Raw genomic sequence first — 13170 nt, 5'->3', positions numbered from 1 at the left:
TCCATCTGTTGGCACAGAAATTATTTTTACCTGATTAACATAGCTCAGCTTGGATTTTGGGAATATCTACCAAATCAACTAAGAACAAAGCTTTCTGACCTTGGGGCAGAAACCTCCTGAATGGTAAACCTAAAAGTGATGATCCTGTTCCTGCTGGACTCAGTGAGAACTTTGTTATTGAAATCAGCAGTGTCAAATGGCCTCCCTTTTTGACTTAGCCTAAATTGTGTGGCTTTTACTGACCAGAATATTTTCTTGATTCTGTGATTCTCCAACTATTCCCCTGCCTTTTCTTTAGATTTTCCTGCTTCCTCTCTCCCATTTACTTTATTTCTCAGACTTGTTGCCTAGTTGTCAGACTGAGCCCTGCAAAGCTGCTGCTCCCATGTGTGTGTAGTATAAGAGGAACTTTCATGTCTAAACCTCATGGTAGAGGATACTTGGAAATCTTACAGTCCTTTCTGTGTTCAGAGAGACTGAAATTTCTGGGCCAAGTTGAAAGGAAACCATTTAAGATACAAGAGAAGTATGATCAGAATTAGTCTCATGTTCGAAACTTACGGAAATGGATGATGAAGGGTGAGATAGCATGCACAACAGTATGGCAAGAGTATTAAAAGATGGAAAATAATATTAGAATGGATGGAACAAGTACCTACATTATCATATGTTCTGGGAATCCTAGATGGTTAAATGCTGTAAGAATACCTCTGGTGGTTTTGTTGCATTAACATCCTGTAGAACGTTTTTGGTGTTCTCAGAAGAATATTTTGGGTCAAAATTCTTTTGAGATCCTGAGCATTTACTTATAGGTGTTGAAGGCTTTCTACAAGGTTGTTTAGCTCTTCTCCAAACTGAAGCTTTAACTATACCCTTTTTAAGTCAATATTACATAGCAGAGAATTTTAGCATAAAAAGAGCCTAATTTCTGTTATGCAGTCATTTTGCTGTATTTTTGATTATAGCATAGTGATATTACTTTATGGTATTATTTGCACTGTCTGAAATAATTTAATTTTTTTTAAACCCTTGTGTTTGTTTCCTACAGCCCAGAGAAAGAGCCTCCTATTGACATGGAAGTCAGGTACAACATTTTAAAAACTGATGGGAAGCTCCAGAGGTCCCTTCCACCCTCAGCCATTCTGTAACTCTGTGAACATTGTTCAGCAGTCTCTGCACTTAATGAGGTTAATGTTCCCCATTAGAAGACAAACAGGATATCTCTATATGCAGCTATTTCAAGGTTTAAAATAAAAACAAGCAGGTGACCCTTGAAGTTTAATAATGGCAGAAAGATTTCTTCTGGAATGCTCAGGACTGGCAATACCAGAATGCTCCAATACTTTCCATCAGGCTGAAAATACAAGAAGCATATTTTTTGCATATGCAGTGGTAATACAGAACAGTACACATTTCTCTCATATCTGGAGAACATTTGAATTTGAATTGACTGATAGTAGAAGTTAATGAATTGTGCAAAATAATCAGGATAAAACTATAGTCAGCAATCCCGAAACACACAGGAAAGGCTTTGCAATATGTTATTTCCTCTATCATCATGATTCTAACTCCATTGCATTTTAAGTGCATCTATTTTCTTCTAAAAATTGCCAACATCTCAGATTTTGGAGGTTTATTAAGGCACTGAGGTTCATATATGAACATCCCTTAACTAGTTGTGTTTGATCTTGAAGATCTACTGTACCTCTGGGACAGGGGGTCATCTGGTCCAACCTCCCTCCTCAAGCAGGGTCATCCCAGAGCTTTCATTGCCCAGGATTGTGTCCAGATGGTTCTTGAGTATCTCCACTGAGGGAGACTGCATAACCTCTCTGGGCAATCTGTTCCAGTGCTCAGTCACCCACACAGTGAAGAACTGAATGTTGTTCCTTTTGACAGTGTTGTTTCTGATGAATTAATCTGATTCATAATTAGTAAACAGGCTTAATTCTATATGAGACAAAACTCATAGTCTCCAGGGAACCCAGGGAAGGTTTTCCCTATTTATTGCAAGCCTGAATCTTTTTGTCTGCATCTCTGTGATAATTAAGAGCTTATGGCTAGTGTGTTGTGTTATCAGAGGGGAAAAAAAATAGACTCCATTGCTGAAAATACATGGTTATTTATGCAGTCTAGGGACAGGAAGCAATCTCTTTCACCTGCAGAATAATCCCTTGAAAGCCTTTGTCTCCTAAACCGTTGGTTTGCATTCAGTCCTAAAACTGTGAAACCTTATGTATGTTCAAGGCAGACTTTCAGAGCAAGTCTTGCACACTTCATTGCAGAATATTTTGTTTTCTGGATTTTCAGCCACATGTTTCTCACAGTTTCAGTAACAGTTTTTTGTCTCTTTACTGTAAGCAGCGCTGTGGACATGCAATAGATTTCATATATGTGTAAAAGCTTGCAAGCATTTGCAGGCTTTTTGTTTATGTCAAAATATGATAAGTCCTGATATGCTATCCTAGTGTCAGTTTGCAGTTAGGATTAATTTAGAGGAACTTACTAAATCCTCTGTCCATAATCAGTTTTGGCAAACTCATTGCCTGTTGCCAAATTTCTTGTAGTAATGAATTCTCACTGTTGTCCTAAAAGCAGAAAGTCATCCAAATGTGAGTAATATTCCCAGATATTGTGCTGGTTCTCAGCATGGAGTGCATCACATATCTTCACTCAACCAAGAACACTTTTTGCAAAAGTTGTAAAAGCTTTTGCCTCAAAATTTGGCTATTTTCCAAAAACTAAATTAGCAGTAACTTTTTGATCACATTGAGAATTAAGAGTTCCAAAGTCACAGTCTCAAGCAATGAAAAGGAGGGGAAGGGAATACATCCTCATCTTGGAATGTTCAGAACAATTTTTTCTAAGTTATTGGGATGAAAATTTCATACTAATTGAAAAAATGCTTCTCTCTGAAGGCAGACTTGAATGGTCTTTGAATTAGATTTTGGGGCTGCAGGCTGGGCTGCCTAGGGGGATATTTTCTGTCTTTTTTTTTCCTTTTGTTTAGCTATTTCTGTTTCATTTTCCAGCAAAGAAAATGCATAAAACATAATTAAATTCTAATGAACCATCATAAATTTCAACTTGGAAGCATGTTAGCAGAACAGTGGAATTGCATGTTCTTTCAGGTCATCAATAAAAATTGAATCCTATCTTGGTTTCTAAACAAGCTTGGTAAAAGCCTGAAAAAAGTGAGCAGGGCAAGCGACCTTAACTTATAAAGAGAAATAAAATGTACTTTGTCAAGTCATGGTTTGATTTGTTTTCAGGTTCAACTAGAAATAGGCTGCCATAATGGCTGTCTAGTAGACAAGGGCCACATTTGGGTGAGAGGTCCTATCTTTTTATTGGATTAGCTGATAGAGCTACGAAGAAAACAAATGCTTTTAGGCATATGATCCCATTTTTGGCCTTTTTCTGTAGAAAGGTTGATATGCCAATGAGTTTTCCAACAGTATCAGTTGCTCTGATAAAAGATGTTGCCTTTCTCCCAGCTCTGCCTTAGTGGGATCTTTAATGCACCGCAGACAATAAAAGCACTAATTCTCTAGCAGGCAGATACTTTACTTTTTAAATAGTAGTAAAAATAATAATTTATATGAAATATTATGTGTATGGTGAGTAAGATCCTGTTGACTGTACTGGTGAATACTGGTAAATGACAATGCATTATGAGGGCCATTTCACTGGGGGAAATTTAGCAAATATTTTTTTGTCTGTGTTCTCTTTTCTTGCCCTTATAGGCATAGAAATGACTTATACATTTACTTTCTAACTCTAGTCCTCTTCTTAGAATGGGGGGAAAAAATAGCAGAGGGAGTTACCTTTGTGCATATGTGGAATTGTTCAGATCTTTCTCAAACACTTTATCTTTCTAGAATGTCCCTCCTGAAATGTGAACACTGCCTAACTAGTGTTCTGCTACACATTTAATTTTTTTATTAATCTATCCAAACAGAGCTGGGATTCAGTCTTTGGTAATTTTCTTCCTGCCATTCACTCTGCTCAAGAGGCAGATTTATTGAGCTAGGCTCTACAAACCCCACTACACAGTTGGAGAAGAGGGAAAAAGTGAAATTCAGTTGGGTAAACAATTTCAGTATTCTGTCAGAAATCTATCGTCTTACGTATTTCCTTGATGGAAAAGCTATTGATTGTCCGAAAGAAAGAAAGGAAAGCATTTTTGAACACTAATTACAGGTTTCTTCATTTACAAGAAAATGGTTTCCGAAAGCAACAATCGCACCAGTAAGCTGGGAACTCTTGTGTTTGTTTCTTTCCCAGGAAAAGAGGTGCTGTAGCTTATGCATCCCAGAAGCCTTGGCTGCTCAATGCCACAGTGGAAGAGAATATCACGTTTGAAAGCTCTTTTAACAAACAGAGGTAACAGGTTCCAGCACAGCTGTGTTTTACTCCCTTTTTCCGTAAATAATTGGGTCGTGTGGGTCACACATGCCCATCTCCCTGTAGGAACAAACCTACTGCACCTGCCTGAACGTGACAATGTCCCCCTTCAACCATGTGACACGAGGGACAGGGCTTGTCTTTCTGGAACTCAAGTGTACAAATGTTTCCATTTCCAAGGACCATGTTTGTTTAGCATGCAGTGTTCTCTCATCTGATTGACTTGTTTGCCTCCCCTGGAAGGACATCACCTGTTTGGGAGTGGGAATATTGTTTGCAAAGAATTAGTGGGCTGCCTTTTTATTCAGTATAAATACCCACCAGAAATTGTAAAATATTTAGGAATCAATTGCTGGTATTCCATTCTCCCACCCTTAAAAGAAGTGGTTATGTATTTGCATCCTGCACTCTTTTTTTCTTTCTGTCATCCTTGGATATTGAAACAAGAAACAAAGGCCCTGGGTATGAAAAACAACTGCTAAAATATAACAGTATACCTTGGAAGAAGTTATGTTTGATTTTCCTAGGTTTGACTATTTAACATTTTTATTTGGCAAGCTGACCTAAGATCCTTTTTCTTAACTGAAATATTACTTACTTGCCTGTGATTGAAAGAGATCCCATTAGAACAATTAGTGGCTGACAAATATGTTTTCCACTGTGTGATTTTTTCCAGCTGGTTAATTTTTGTTCCTCTGTAGGTAGAAAATGTGCTTCTCCAGCAGGATCTGTGTGGATTTTGTTGCCTTTTTTGTTTCCTCAGGTACAAAGCAGTAATTGATGCTTGTTCGCTCCAGCCTGATATTGACATTCTGCCTCACGGAGACCAAACCCAGATTGGAGAGAGGGTCAGTAAACAGCCACAGGCTTCTATTTTTGGTTTAACTATATAGAGGGAGGTTTATTATTTTGTTGGTTCTTAAAATCTTACAGGTTATTTGGCAACAAAGATAATCTTTTAGTTAAGTGTGTGTTAGGGTCATTAGTCTGAAAGCTCATTGCTCAGTGAACATGGAAACACTGTCATTTATGTGAGGTGCAATGATTTAAATGTGTTGCTATCAGAATGTTTGACTATTCTGCAGCTGTTATTGCAGATATCCTGACATAACAGGATATTTCTTGGTTTCTTTAGAAGTAACAGAAGAATAAATAATAATACATAGTTTGGGGGTTTTTTTCAGAGCCCTCTCATTTACAGAAGGATGGGTGTTTAATCAATGGCTTTATCACATCAGGGAAGATAGGAAGTAATAAGAAAGGAAACAGAAGTCACAGATTTGTAAACTATTTACTCTAACATATTCTGGCACAAACAAAAGAGCCCCAAAAATGCTCCCTGAAACACCACAAGCATACATTACAAGGCCACACTTCAGAAAAAGTGTTTCTCATGTTTCTTTACCCAGAAAAGTCTTCTATGCATAATCCAGTCAGAATAAGGAATTCGAATACTCAGTTGATGTTTTCTTTAACTGTCTGACTGTTTCTCTCTTGCTTTATCTCCAGGGTATTAATCTGTCTGGAGGGCAGCGCCAGCGTATCAGCGTGGCACGAGCACTTTACCAGCAGACAAATGTTGTGTTCCTGGTGAGTAGGTGCCCTTCTGTTTATGCTCCATGCAGAAGCACAAGCTGCTTCTTCATTTAGAGTATTTCATGGGTCACACATTGAACATTGTGTTTTGCTGAGCCAAGCCAAATGTGCACTGTGTATTTTGTATCTCTTGTCAGCTAGCCTGCAGGTAGGAAGCATTTTGTAAATGCTGCAGACAGACAGATAGGTATTGCACAAAGAAATACTGATGCTTATCCTCTCAGCACGTTAAAAATTGAATTTGACCCTTGCTTTTATCTTTGGGTCTTAGAAATGTAATAGTTTCAACTGTATTCATGAAATTCCGAAGATGTCTCAGGCCTAAAATTAATGTCTCATGTCTGGGATGTTTCCTTTCTGCAACAAATTAAGCAGCTTTTGCACCTTGAAATGCCTGTTGTATATCCTGTCCCAGCTTCAGCTATGAAAAAAGAGTGACAGCAGGTTCTAACAGTTTCACAGGTGGGGAAAACAGATGCATCCTACACACTCACTTGTAGTGAGCTTGCTTGCTTTCCAACTGAGGACTTCCTTCTTTAGCTTAGTTTTCTAGAAGGATTGAATCCAGCTGTAATGACAGTGAGGCATAAATCGTGTAGGATTAGAAAAGCTGTGCACATTAGATCTCATCCCCAAAAGAAAGGGAAGCTATTTGGACCTTTCCCTGTAATTAAGCTGATCGTCTGTGCTTGCTTCATGTGTAGACCATTACCAGGCAAAGATCAGAGTGCAGGAGAGTAGGGAGCAGTTGGGTCAGGTGCTGCAAATCAGCAGATCCATTACTGGTCTGTAACTTGGTTTTGGCCTTTTTGTCCTCCTTAATAACCTCCTAATAGCAGCAGGTTCTCTTATGGTTTTACAATGGAAAAACACCTAGAAATAAACTTTATTTCCAGTATAAATATTTAGGAAAAAAAAAAAAAACAGGAATCCTATATGTTAGTACTAGCAAACGCTTGGTTCTTTTAGGGCTGGATTTGTAAATACTTAGGAAACTTCACTCTCACAAGTATAAATGTCATATGGCTGATGTTTGGGTCTGTGGCAGGTCCAAAGACTGCAGCAGCAGAGCAGACATCCTTGCTCAGTGAGCACAGTGCACACACAGTTGCACACACGCTTTTGAGAGAATATTTTGGATCATTCAGAGCACTTTCTAGGTGCTTTATGTTGTGATGCTATGGTTTATTGGGATATAAGTGGTCACGTTTATCTTACTGCTAATTTCAGATATTTTTGATTTTGAATGAAGTATGGGTTTAGTTGTAATATTATAGTATGAAATAGTAACACTAAGTAAATCCTATAGCCAGTATTTCAGACAGAAATATCAAATCAAAAGGTTTGTGATTCCATATAAATAGGATTAGGTAAATAAGTTTCTCAAAAGGTGGTACAGATTAATTTATGCCTAAATGAATTGCATATAATTGATTGATTTAATAAGATGATGTAGGTGTCAAATCAAACATCTGAGCTGAGTCAACAAAATGATGAATATTGCTTCTTTTGTTGGATTTTTTTTGTGATTCTTTGTTAGTAGAGTATTGTTTGATTGAATAGAGTATTACTGATTTGTGAACAACAAAAAAAAAAACACACAAAAAACAACTGACGGCAGTGATGTTCTAGAGAAACAAGAAATATGCTTGTTGTCCCTGTCCCTGGAGCAGTAATGTGGTATCTGCCACAGACCCACACTGGGACATTGTCTGGAGTCTTACAGAAGCCATGTTCTCAAGCTGTGTGGGCCATGAACACATCTGGGGAGAGGAGCAGGTCCCAGAGAACCCCACAGAACTGACACAACTGGCATTACTCAGTGCTCTCTGCAAAAACATAGTTCACAGTTTGGTGCTCTGTAAATTAAGGAAACCGTACCTCAGCACAGTTTTTATCTGATGGCCTGTTTTGTGTGTCTGTTGATCTATCTGGTTTTACTGGTATTAAAACCTTTCAGTTTCCTTGGATCCCATAAATTCTGGCTCCAAAATCTGACCCATTATCCTCATGACAGGATGATCCTTTTTCTGCCCTGGATATCCACCTGAGTGACCATCTCATGCAAGAAGGGATCCTGAAAATGCTGCGGGAGGACAAGAGGACCATTGTGCTGGTGACTCACAAGCTGCAGTACTTGCCCCATGCTGACTGGGTAATGATCCTCTTCTTTTTTCTAAGGAAGCAACAACATGGCAGGAACATGTCTTGCTGCAAACAGGGCTTTCACTTCATCTCTCCACCAAGTAATAGTTCAGTGAGAAGATATATACTAAAGATCTTTTGAAAATCAACCATTTAGGGGACCCATAATTTTGAGATTCCCATCTTGGAACACCTAAATCAGTTGGATTTTTTTAGAGCTGTGACTTAATACTCTTATGAAAGCAGGTTACATTTTAAATATATTGAGTATCCCAAAATATTAGTTATATTGGAGAATTTTGGCTAATTTTTAAATCTCAAAACAGTGAAATGTTTGAGTAACACCTTTGCCTCTGCTGGTGTGTTACTAGGAATTTGTGCTATCACAGGAAAGGTGCATGTTGAGGTGGATATTGAGAGGTATGGAAATATAAGGAAAAGCCCAGTATTTCCTTGTGGTTAGCACTAGCATATAATGAATTAAGAACATCTTTGCCTTTTGTGTGTGGGCAAGATTTTAAGAAATGTCTCATATTTGATTGTTTTGTTAGGTTTCTTTTTTTATATCTTCTACTTTAAAGGGAAAAAGAATGGAGGTATGGTTTCCATACCAGTTTGTAATTGGAAATGTCAAAGATGAAATTTTTTGGGGGTTGTATTCTTTTTTCTTTTTCTTTTTTTTTTTTTTTAAATTCATTGGTTCCCTGTGGCCTTACAGTTATTCCTGCAGTTTTCCAGCCTCCCTGGTCTCCTTGGCTATGGTGATTGATGACTGCAGTTATACCTCCTAGCAGGACTTCTCTCTTTCACATCTTGCATAGGCTATAGCAGCAGTTTCCTGGTCTCTAGAAATAATCATATTGCAGCTGCTTCCTGAGCTCATATTGGCTTGGTATAAAGTTGCAGATAGACATTTATCTTATTCTGATCAGGATTTTGGTGGCCAGCATTTGTTATTTATGTTCTGTGCTGTGAGTGACCTTGTCCCTCAGTTGTTTGCCTTTAGAATTACCATTGCCCTCAACACAGTCCTGGCTTTCAAATGAGTGTCTCAGGAATTTTCTGCCTTCTTCCCCTCCCTATGAGTTCTATCTTAACTACTTCTTTTTTGTATTTATATATATATATCTGCAGATGTAAGTATATACAACTATGGCCTTTCATCAGTGTAATTGTTTTAATTTTCTTTGTGAATGTATGACCTATTTCTAGATGATGGTGTTTTAGCAGACACTGTACAAAAATTGCTTTATTTTTAGTATCTTCTAGATGTGTAATTTTTTATGAAATATACTGTTTCAAACAGTAGCACAGGAAGGCTTTGTATGAACTTGATAATAAAAAGTACTTATTACAAAATAGTTCATGTTCTTTTCCCTAAGTGTAGGTTTCATTAATCCTCAGCAATTCTTTCCCAATGGACTGAAGAGGGAATATTTATTTTATTAAGAATTTTTAAATAAAAATGTAGTTTTGAAGTATGTTATGGTCCCCCTAAACCTTTTCAACAAAACCCCCAGAAGAATTCAAGGTCCAACCCAGTTGCAGGTTTCCTGAATAAATTGATCACAAAAAGTTCCTTATTTTCTTTATTTTTACCTTCTCTTTGGTGTAAATTCTTAGCAATAAACTAAATTGTTTATGTCCCCACTCCCTGCCCATGGAAATTTCTGAGTTTCCAGGGCAAGAGAACAATAAATGGTGCATTAACTCCTTTGTAATGATGGGGGCTTGCAATCTGCAAGCCTGTTTTCCAGTTCCCCTTGTCAGGGGTGGCAGTAGTTACATTATGTGTATAACACACTGACACAAACCTGGAAACTTCTCCCTGCAGACTTTGTCTTGCATATATATTTTTCTTTCCCAAACTGTCTCCACTATTTCTGCTTTTAAAAGCTTTAGGGTTTCAAATTCCCTGGCTCTTCCTTATCAGTCCATGGTATCAGAGAAGGAGCCAGTGTGCTCATATCTAACTGCCTTAATGAGGGCAAAACCTCCTGCACTCAATGTCTTGATAAAAGCTTTTTCCTTTTAGGAAGTAAGAGAACTCTAAAATCTTATCTTGCTAATGTCTTGTATTTAGGAAGAGTAGTGTGCCCCCCTGTCTGCCGACAGGGATCCCATATTTCTTTTTTAAAAGCAGCCTTTTCTGAAAACATGGAGTGCAGGAAGTTTCTGGGTTTTCAGCATCTTGAATGAGGGGGTTGGAGCCAAGAGATGTCAATGTCAGTGTCTTTTTAGAAGATAGACTTGTTTGTAAAAATATTATTTATTTAAGAAAAGAGAAAATCCTGTCAAAGCACAGCAACATAGCTTTAAAATAAATAGACATACCCAGCTATTTATCCTACCACTTGTGTTTCTGTCTTTTTAGATAATTGCAATGAAAGATGGTAACATCCAGAGAGAAGGAACGCTCAAGGACATTCAGAAATCAGAGACTGAGCTCTTTGAACACTGGAAGACACTAATGAATCGACAAGACCAAGAGCTGGAGAAGGTTTTTGATGGGCAGGGCAATCAATACATGCAAGAAAATGTCATCTTTTTTTTATTTTATTTTATTTGCCTTAGTTTGAAAGGTTTAACAAGAATTGACATACTGTGTGTGATGTCTAACTTAATATGAATGTAGTATTACTGTTACCATTATTTTTTATCTATTAAGATAGATTCCTTCACCTGAACATCTCGTATTGCCTTGACACTTTTCTAATCCATTCTTGATAGGAAGCCCTATCAAAATATTGTCACCTAAGGAATTTAAATGCAGACATTTTAGGAAAAGCTTTACTAATATTGACAACTGGGTTTATAGATATGCCTGAATTTACTCACTGCCTTGGGTGGAAGCTTTTCAGATATGACTATATCAAGTTCTTTAAATTATCATGGTTTTTGTCTTTCATACTTATAACACAAAAAGAATGAGATATTAATCTTAGCTCTTATTAACTCTGGGATAACTGTGCAAGTTAAGATTCCAGGAGGGTTGGAATTGGCAATCTGAGATTGATGTTGGATACCTAATTTATGTCCTTTGATTTTACACAGATGTAGCAAATCAGTCACTTACGGCTGCTTGCTGTGAGATTCTCACTTCTATTTTTTACTGAGTGGAAACAATTTTATCACAAGTAGCAATTTTTTTGTATTGATCCTCTGGTTGAAAACACATGAACTGTCCCTTTTTCAGGAAACAACTATTGAGGAAAACCCTGTTTTGGAAAGAACAAATCTCCGGAGGACGATGTATTCCCGGGAAGCATTGCTGAAAGATGATGAAGAGGATGAAGGTAAAGAGCACCCTTTGATCCCACTGACAGTACATTACTGTTTCACAGTTAAATTATATTAGAATGAATTAACACCATTCAAACTGGGAAGAGAACAAAACATTTTTCATGTGGGCCATGATTTATAAGAGTGCTGTTTCCATTGCTTTGACCTCTGGGCTAGAGTGATTGCAAGCATTCACAAGTCATCACTCCCTCCAAACTTCTGAGGTTTTTTCCTATATGCAAATATGATTTAATAGTGAATGAAGAATAATATTAAACAATATGTTAGGTGAACTTTACCTGTCAACAGCTAAGCATATTTGCTTAAGGTTTTACATAGGAAAAAAATTACAATTGATTTTTATCTAGCCAGTGCTTTCACACTGCAAAAACATGGTTGAAGAAATTGATTAGCAAGGGCTGAGGGTTTTTACATCTTTAGTGTGCATTATTATTAAGTTTAGCAGGTTAATATATGCAGGCCTGAGCAGGTACTTTGACCTTAAAGCCACCCTTTATCCTGGATGGCAAGACCTGGTTTGTAGCTACCACTTGCCAGTCTTTTTGCTATGTTTGTCAGCATGGCTATCCTTTTTCACCTTGCAGAAGAAGTAACAGAGAGTGATGATGAAGACAACCTGTCTTCAGTGCTGCATCAGAGAGCCAAGATGCCCTGGAGAGCCTGTGGCAAGTACCTGAGTGCAGCAGGGATCCTCCTGCTGCCACTGCTGCTCCTGTCCCAGCTGCTGAAGCACACGGTGATGGTGGCCATCGACTACTGCCTGGCACTCTGGACAGAGGATGCTATCTCTATCAAGATAGAGCCCGAGTTAAAAAACTGCTCCCAGTGCATGGTAGGCACTGCCTTGTTCACCTTCCTCTTATGATTTAACTGTTCTCCCACTGTCAACCTCTGCTCCAAGGTCTGTATGCAATGTGCTATTTTATCTGTAAGAGAGCCACTCCAGAGTATTTTGAAGCTCAATGCATTTTTGCATACACCGTGCAGTAAAATGAAGTTAAGTTTGGTGTGTTGTTCTCCTTTTGCTAAATTTATTGCATTTTAGTCAATGGTGACACCTAAACCTGGTGTCTGGTTTAGGGCAAATTTGAGAGAACAAATTGTCACCCCATGACATGTGGGTTTCTAAAGAAATTTTGATACCACAATTCTTTTTTGTTTTCCTTGCACTGTTGTATTCTCGCATCAACCTGGGCTTTTTATGGTATTCTGTGATTTAAAATTTCTGATTTATCGCTTGCAAACACTTCCCTCTCCAAAGGAAAATAAGTTATGATTTAAGATGGGTGAAAATCATGGACAGTTTAATTTGGGGAGGAAAAAGGGATATGCTCTCACATTTTTTCACTCTTGCGCTTGTGTGTTTACAATAATTTTTAAATGCAATTTAAAGTGAATAATTGTGTTGCTCTTTATTTCTTAGGAATTTGACCATTCTCAATATTCAAAAGTTTTCAGCATTCTTTGCTGCCTTGGCATTGTATTATGTCTTGTCACATCAATAGCAGTGGAGTGGACTGGCTTGAAAGTCACCAAAAAGCTACACTCTTCTCTACTAAATAAAATTATTTTGGCTCCAATGAGGTATTTCTTTGATTGTAATAAAAATTTTATTGTAGTCATTTTGTCTTCTTTACTTAAAGACAGTCTCCTAAATGCAGTTTTTACTAAGAAATGGTTGTGCATCGCATATTTTCTAAGATATCAGTGAAAAATCAC

The 13170-nt window shown here is 37.6% G+C and overlaps 1 protein-coding gene across 3 annotated transcripts in view; it reads left to right on the top strand.

Annotated features, from left to right (window-relative positions):
- Positions 1–13170, top strand: part of ABCC8 (ATP binding cassette subfamily C member 8) — a 73005-nt gene that overhangs the window by 41623 nt on the left and 18212 nt on the right. For all 3 annotated transcript variants that reach the window (XM_015631483.1, XM_015631488.2, XM_015631485.1), the window contains exons 18-26: positions 1049–1084; positions 4288–4386; positions 5171–5255; positions 5917–5997; positions 8021–8158; positions 10523–10648; positions 11345–11444; positions 12036–12283; positions 12875–13035. In XM_015631483.1, coding sequence (XP_015486969.1) covers positions 1049–1084; positions 4288–4386; positions 5171–5255; positions 5917–5997; positions 8021–8158; positions 10523–10648; positions 11345–11444; positions 12036–12283; positions 12875–13035 — 1074 coding nt within the window. The remainder of the gene's footprint in view (positions 1–1048; positions 1085–4287; positions 4387–5170; positions 5256–5916; positions 5998–8020; positions 8159–10522; positions 10649–11344; positions 11445–12035; positions 12284–12874; positions 13036–13170) is intronic.

This window comes from Parus major, chromosome 5, assembly GCF_001522545.3.
Source record: "Parus major isolate Abel chromosome 5, Parus_major1.1, whole genome shotgun sequence".
NCBI lineage: Eukaryota > Metazoa > Chordata > Aves > Passeriformes > Paridae > Parus > Parus major.
Note: the sequence above shows the minus strand (reverse complement) of the source record. Positions and strands in the feature narration are given on the sequence as shown.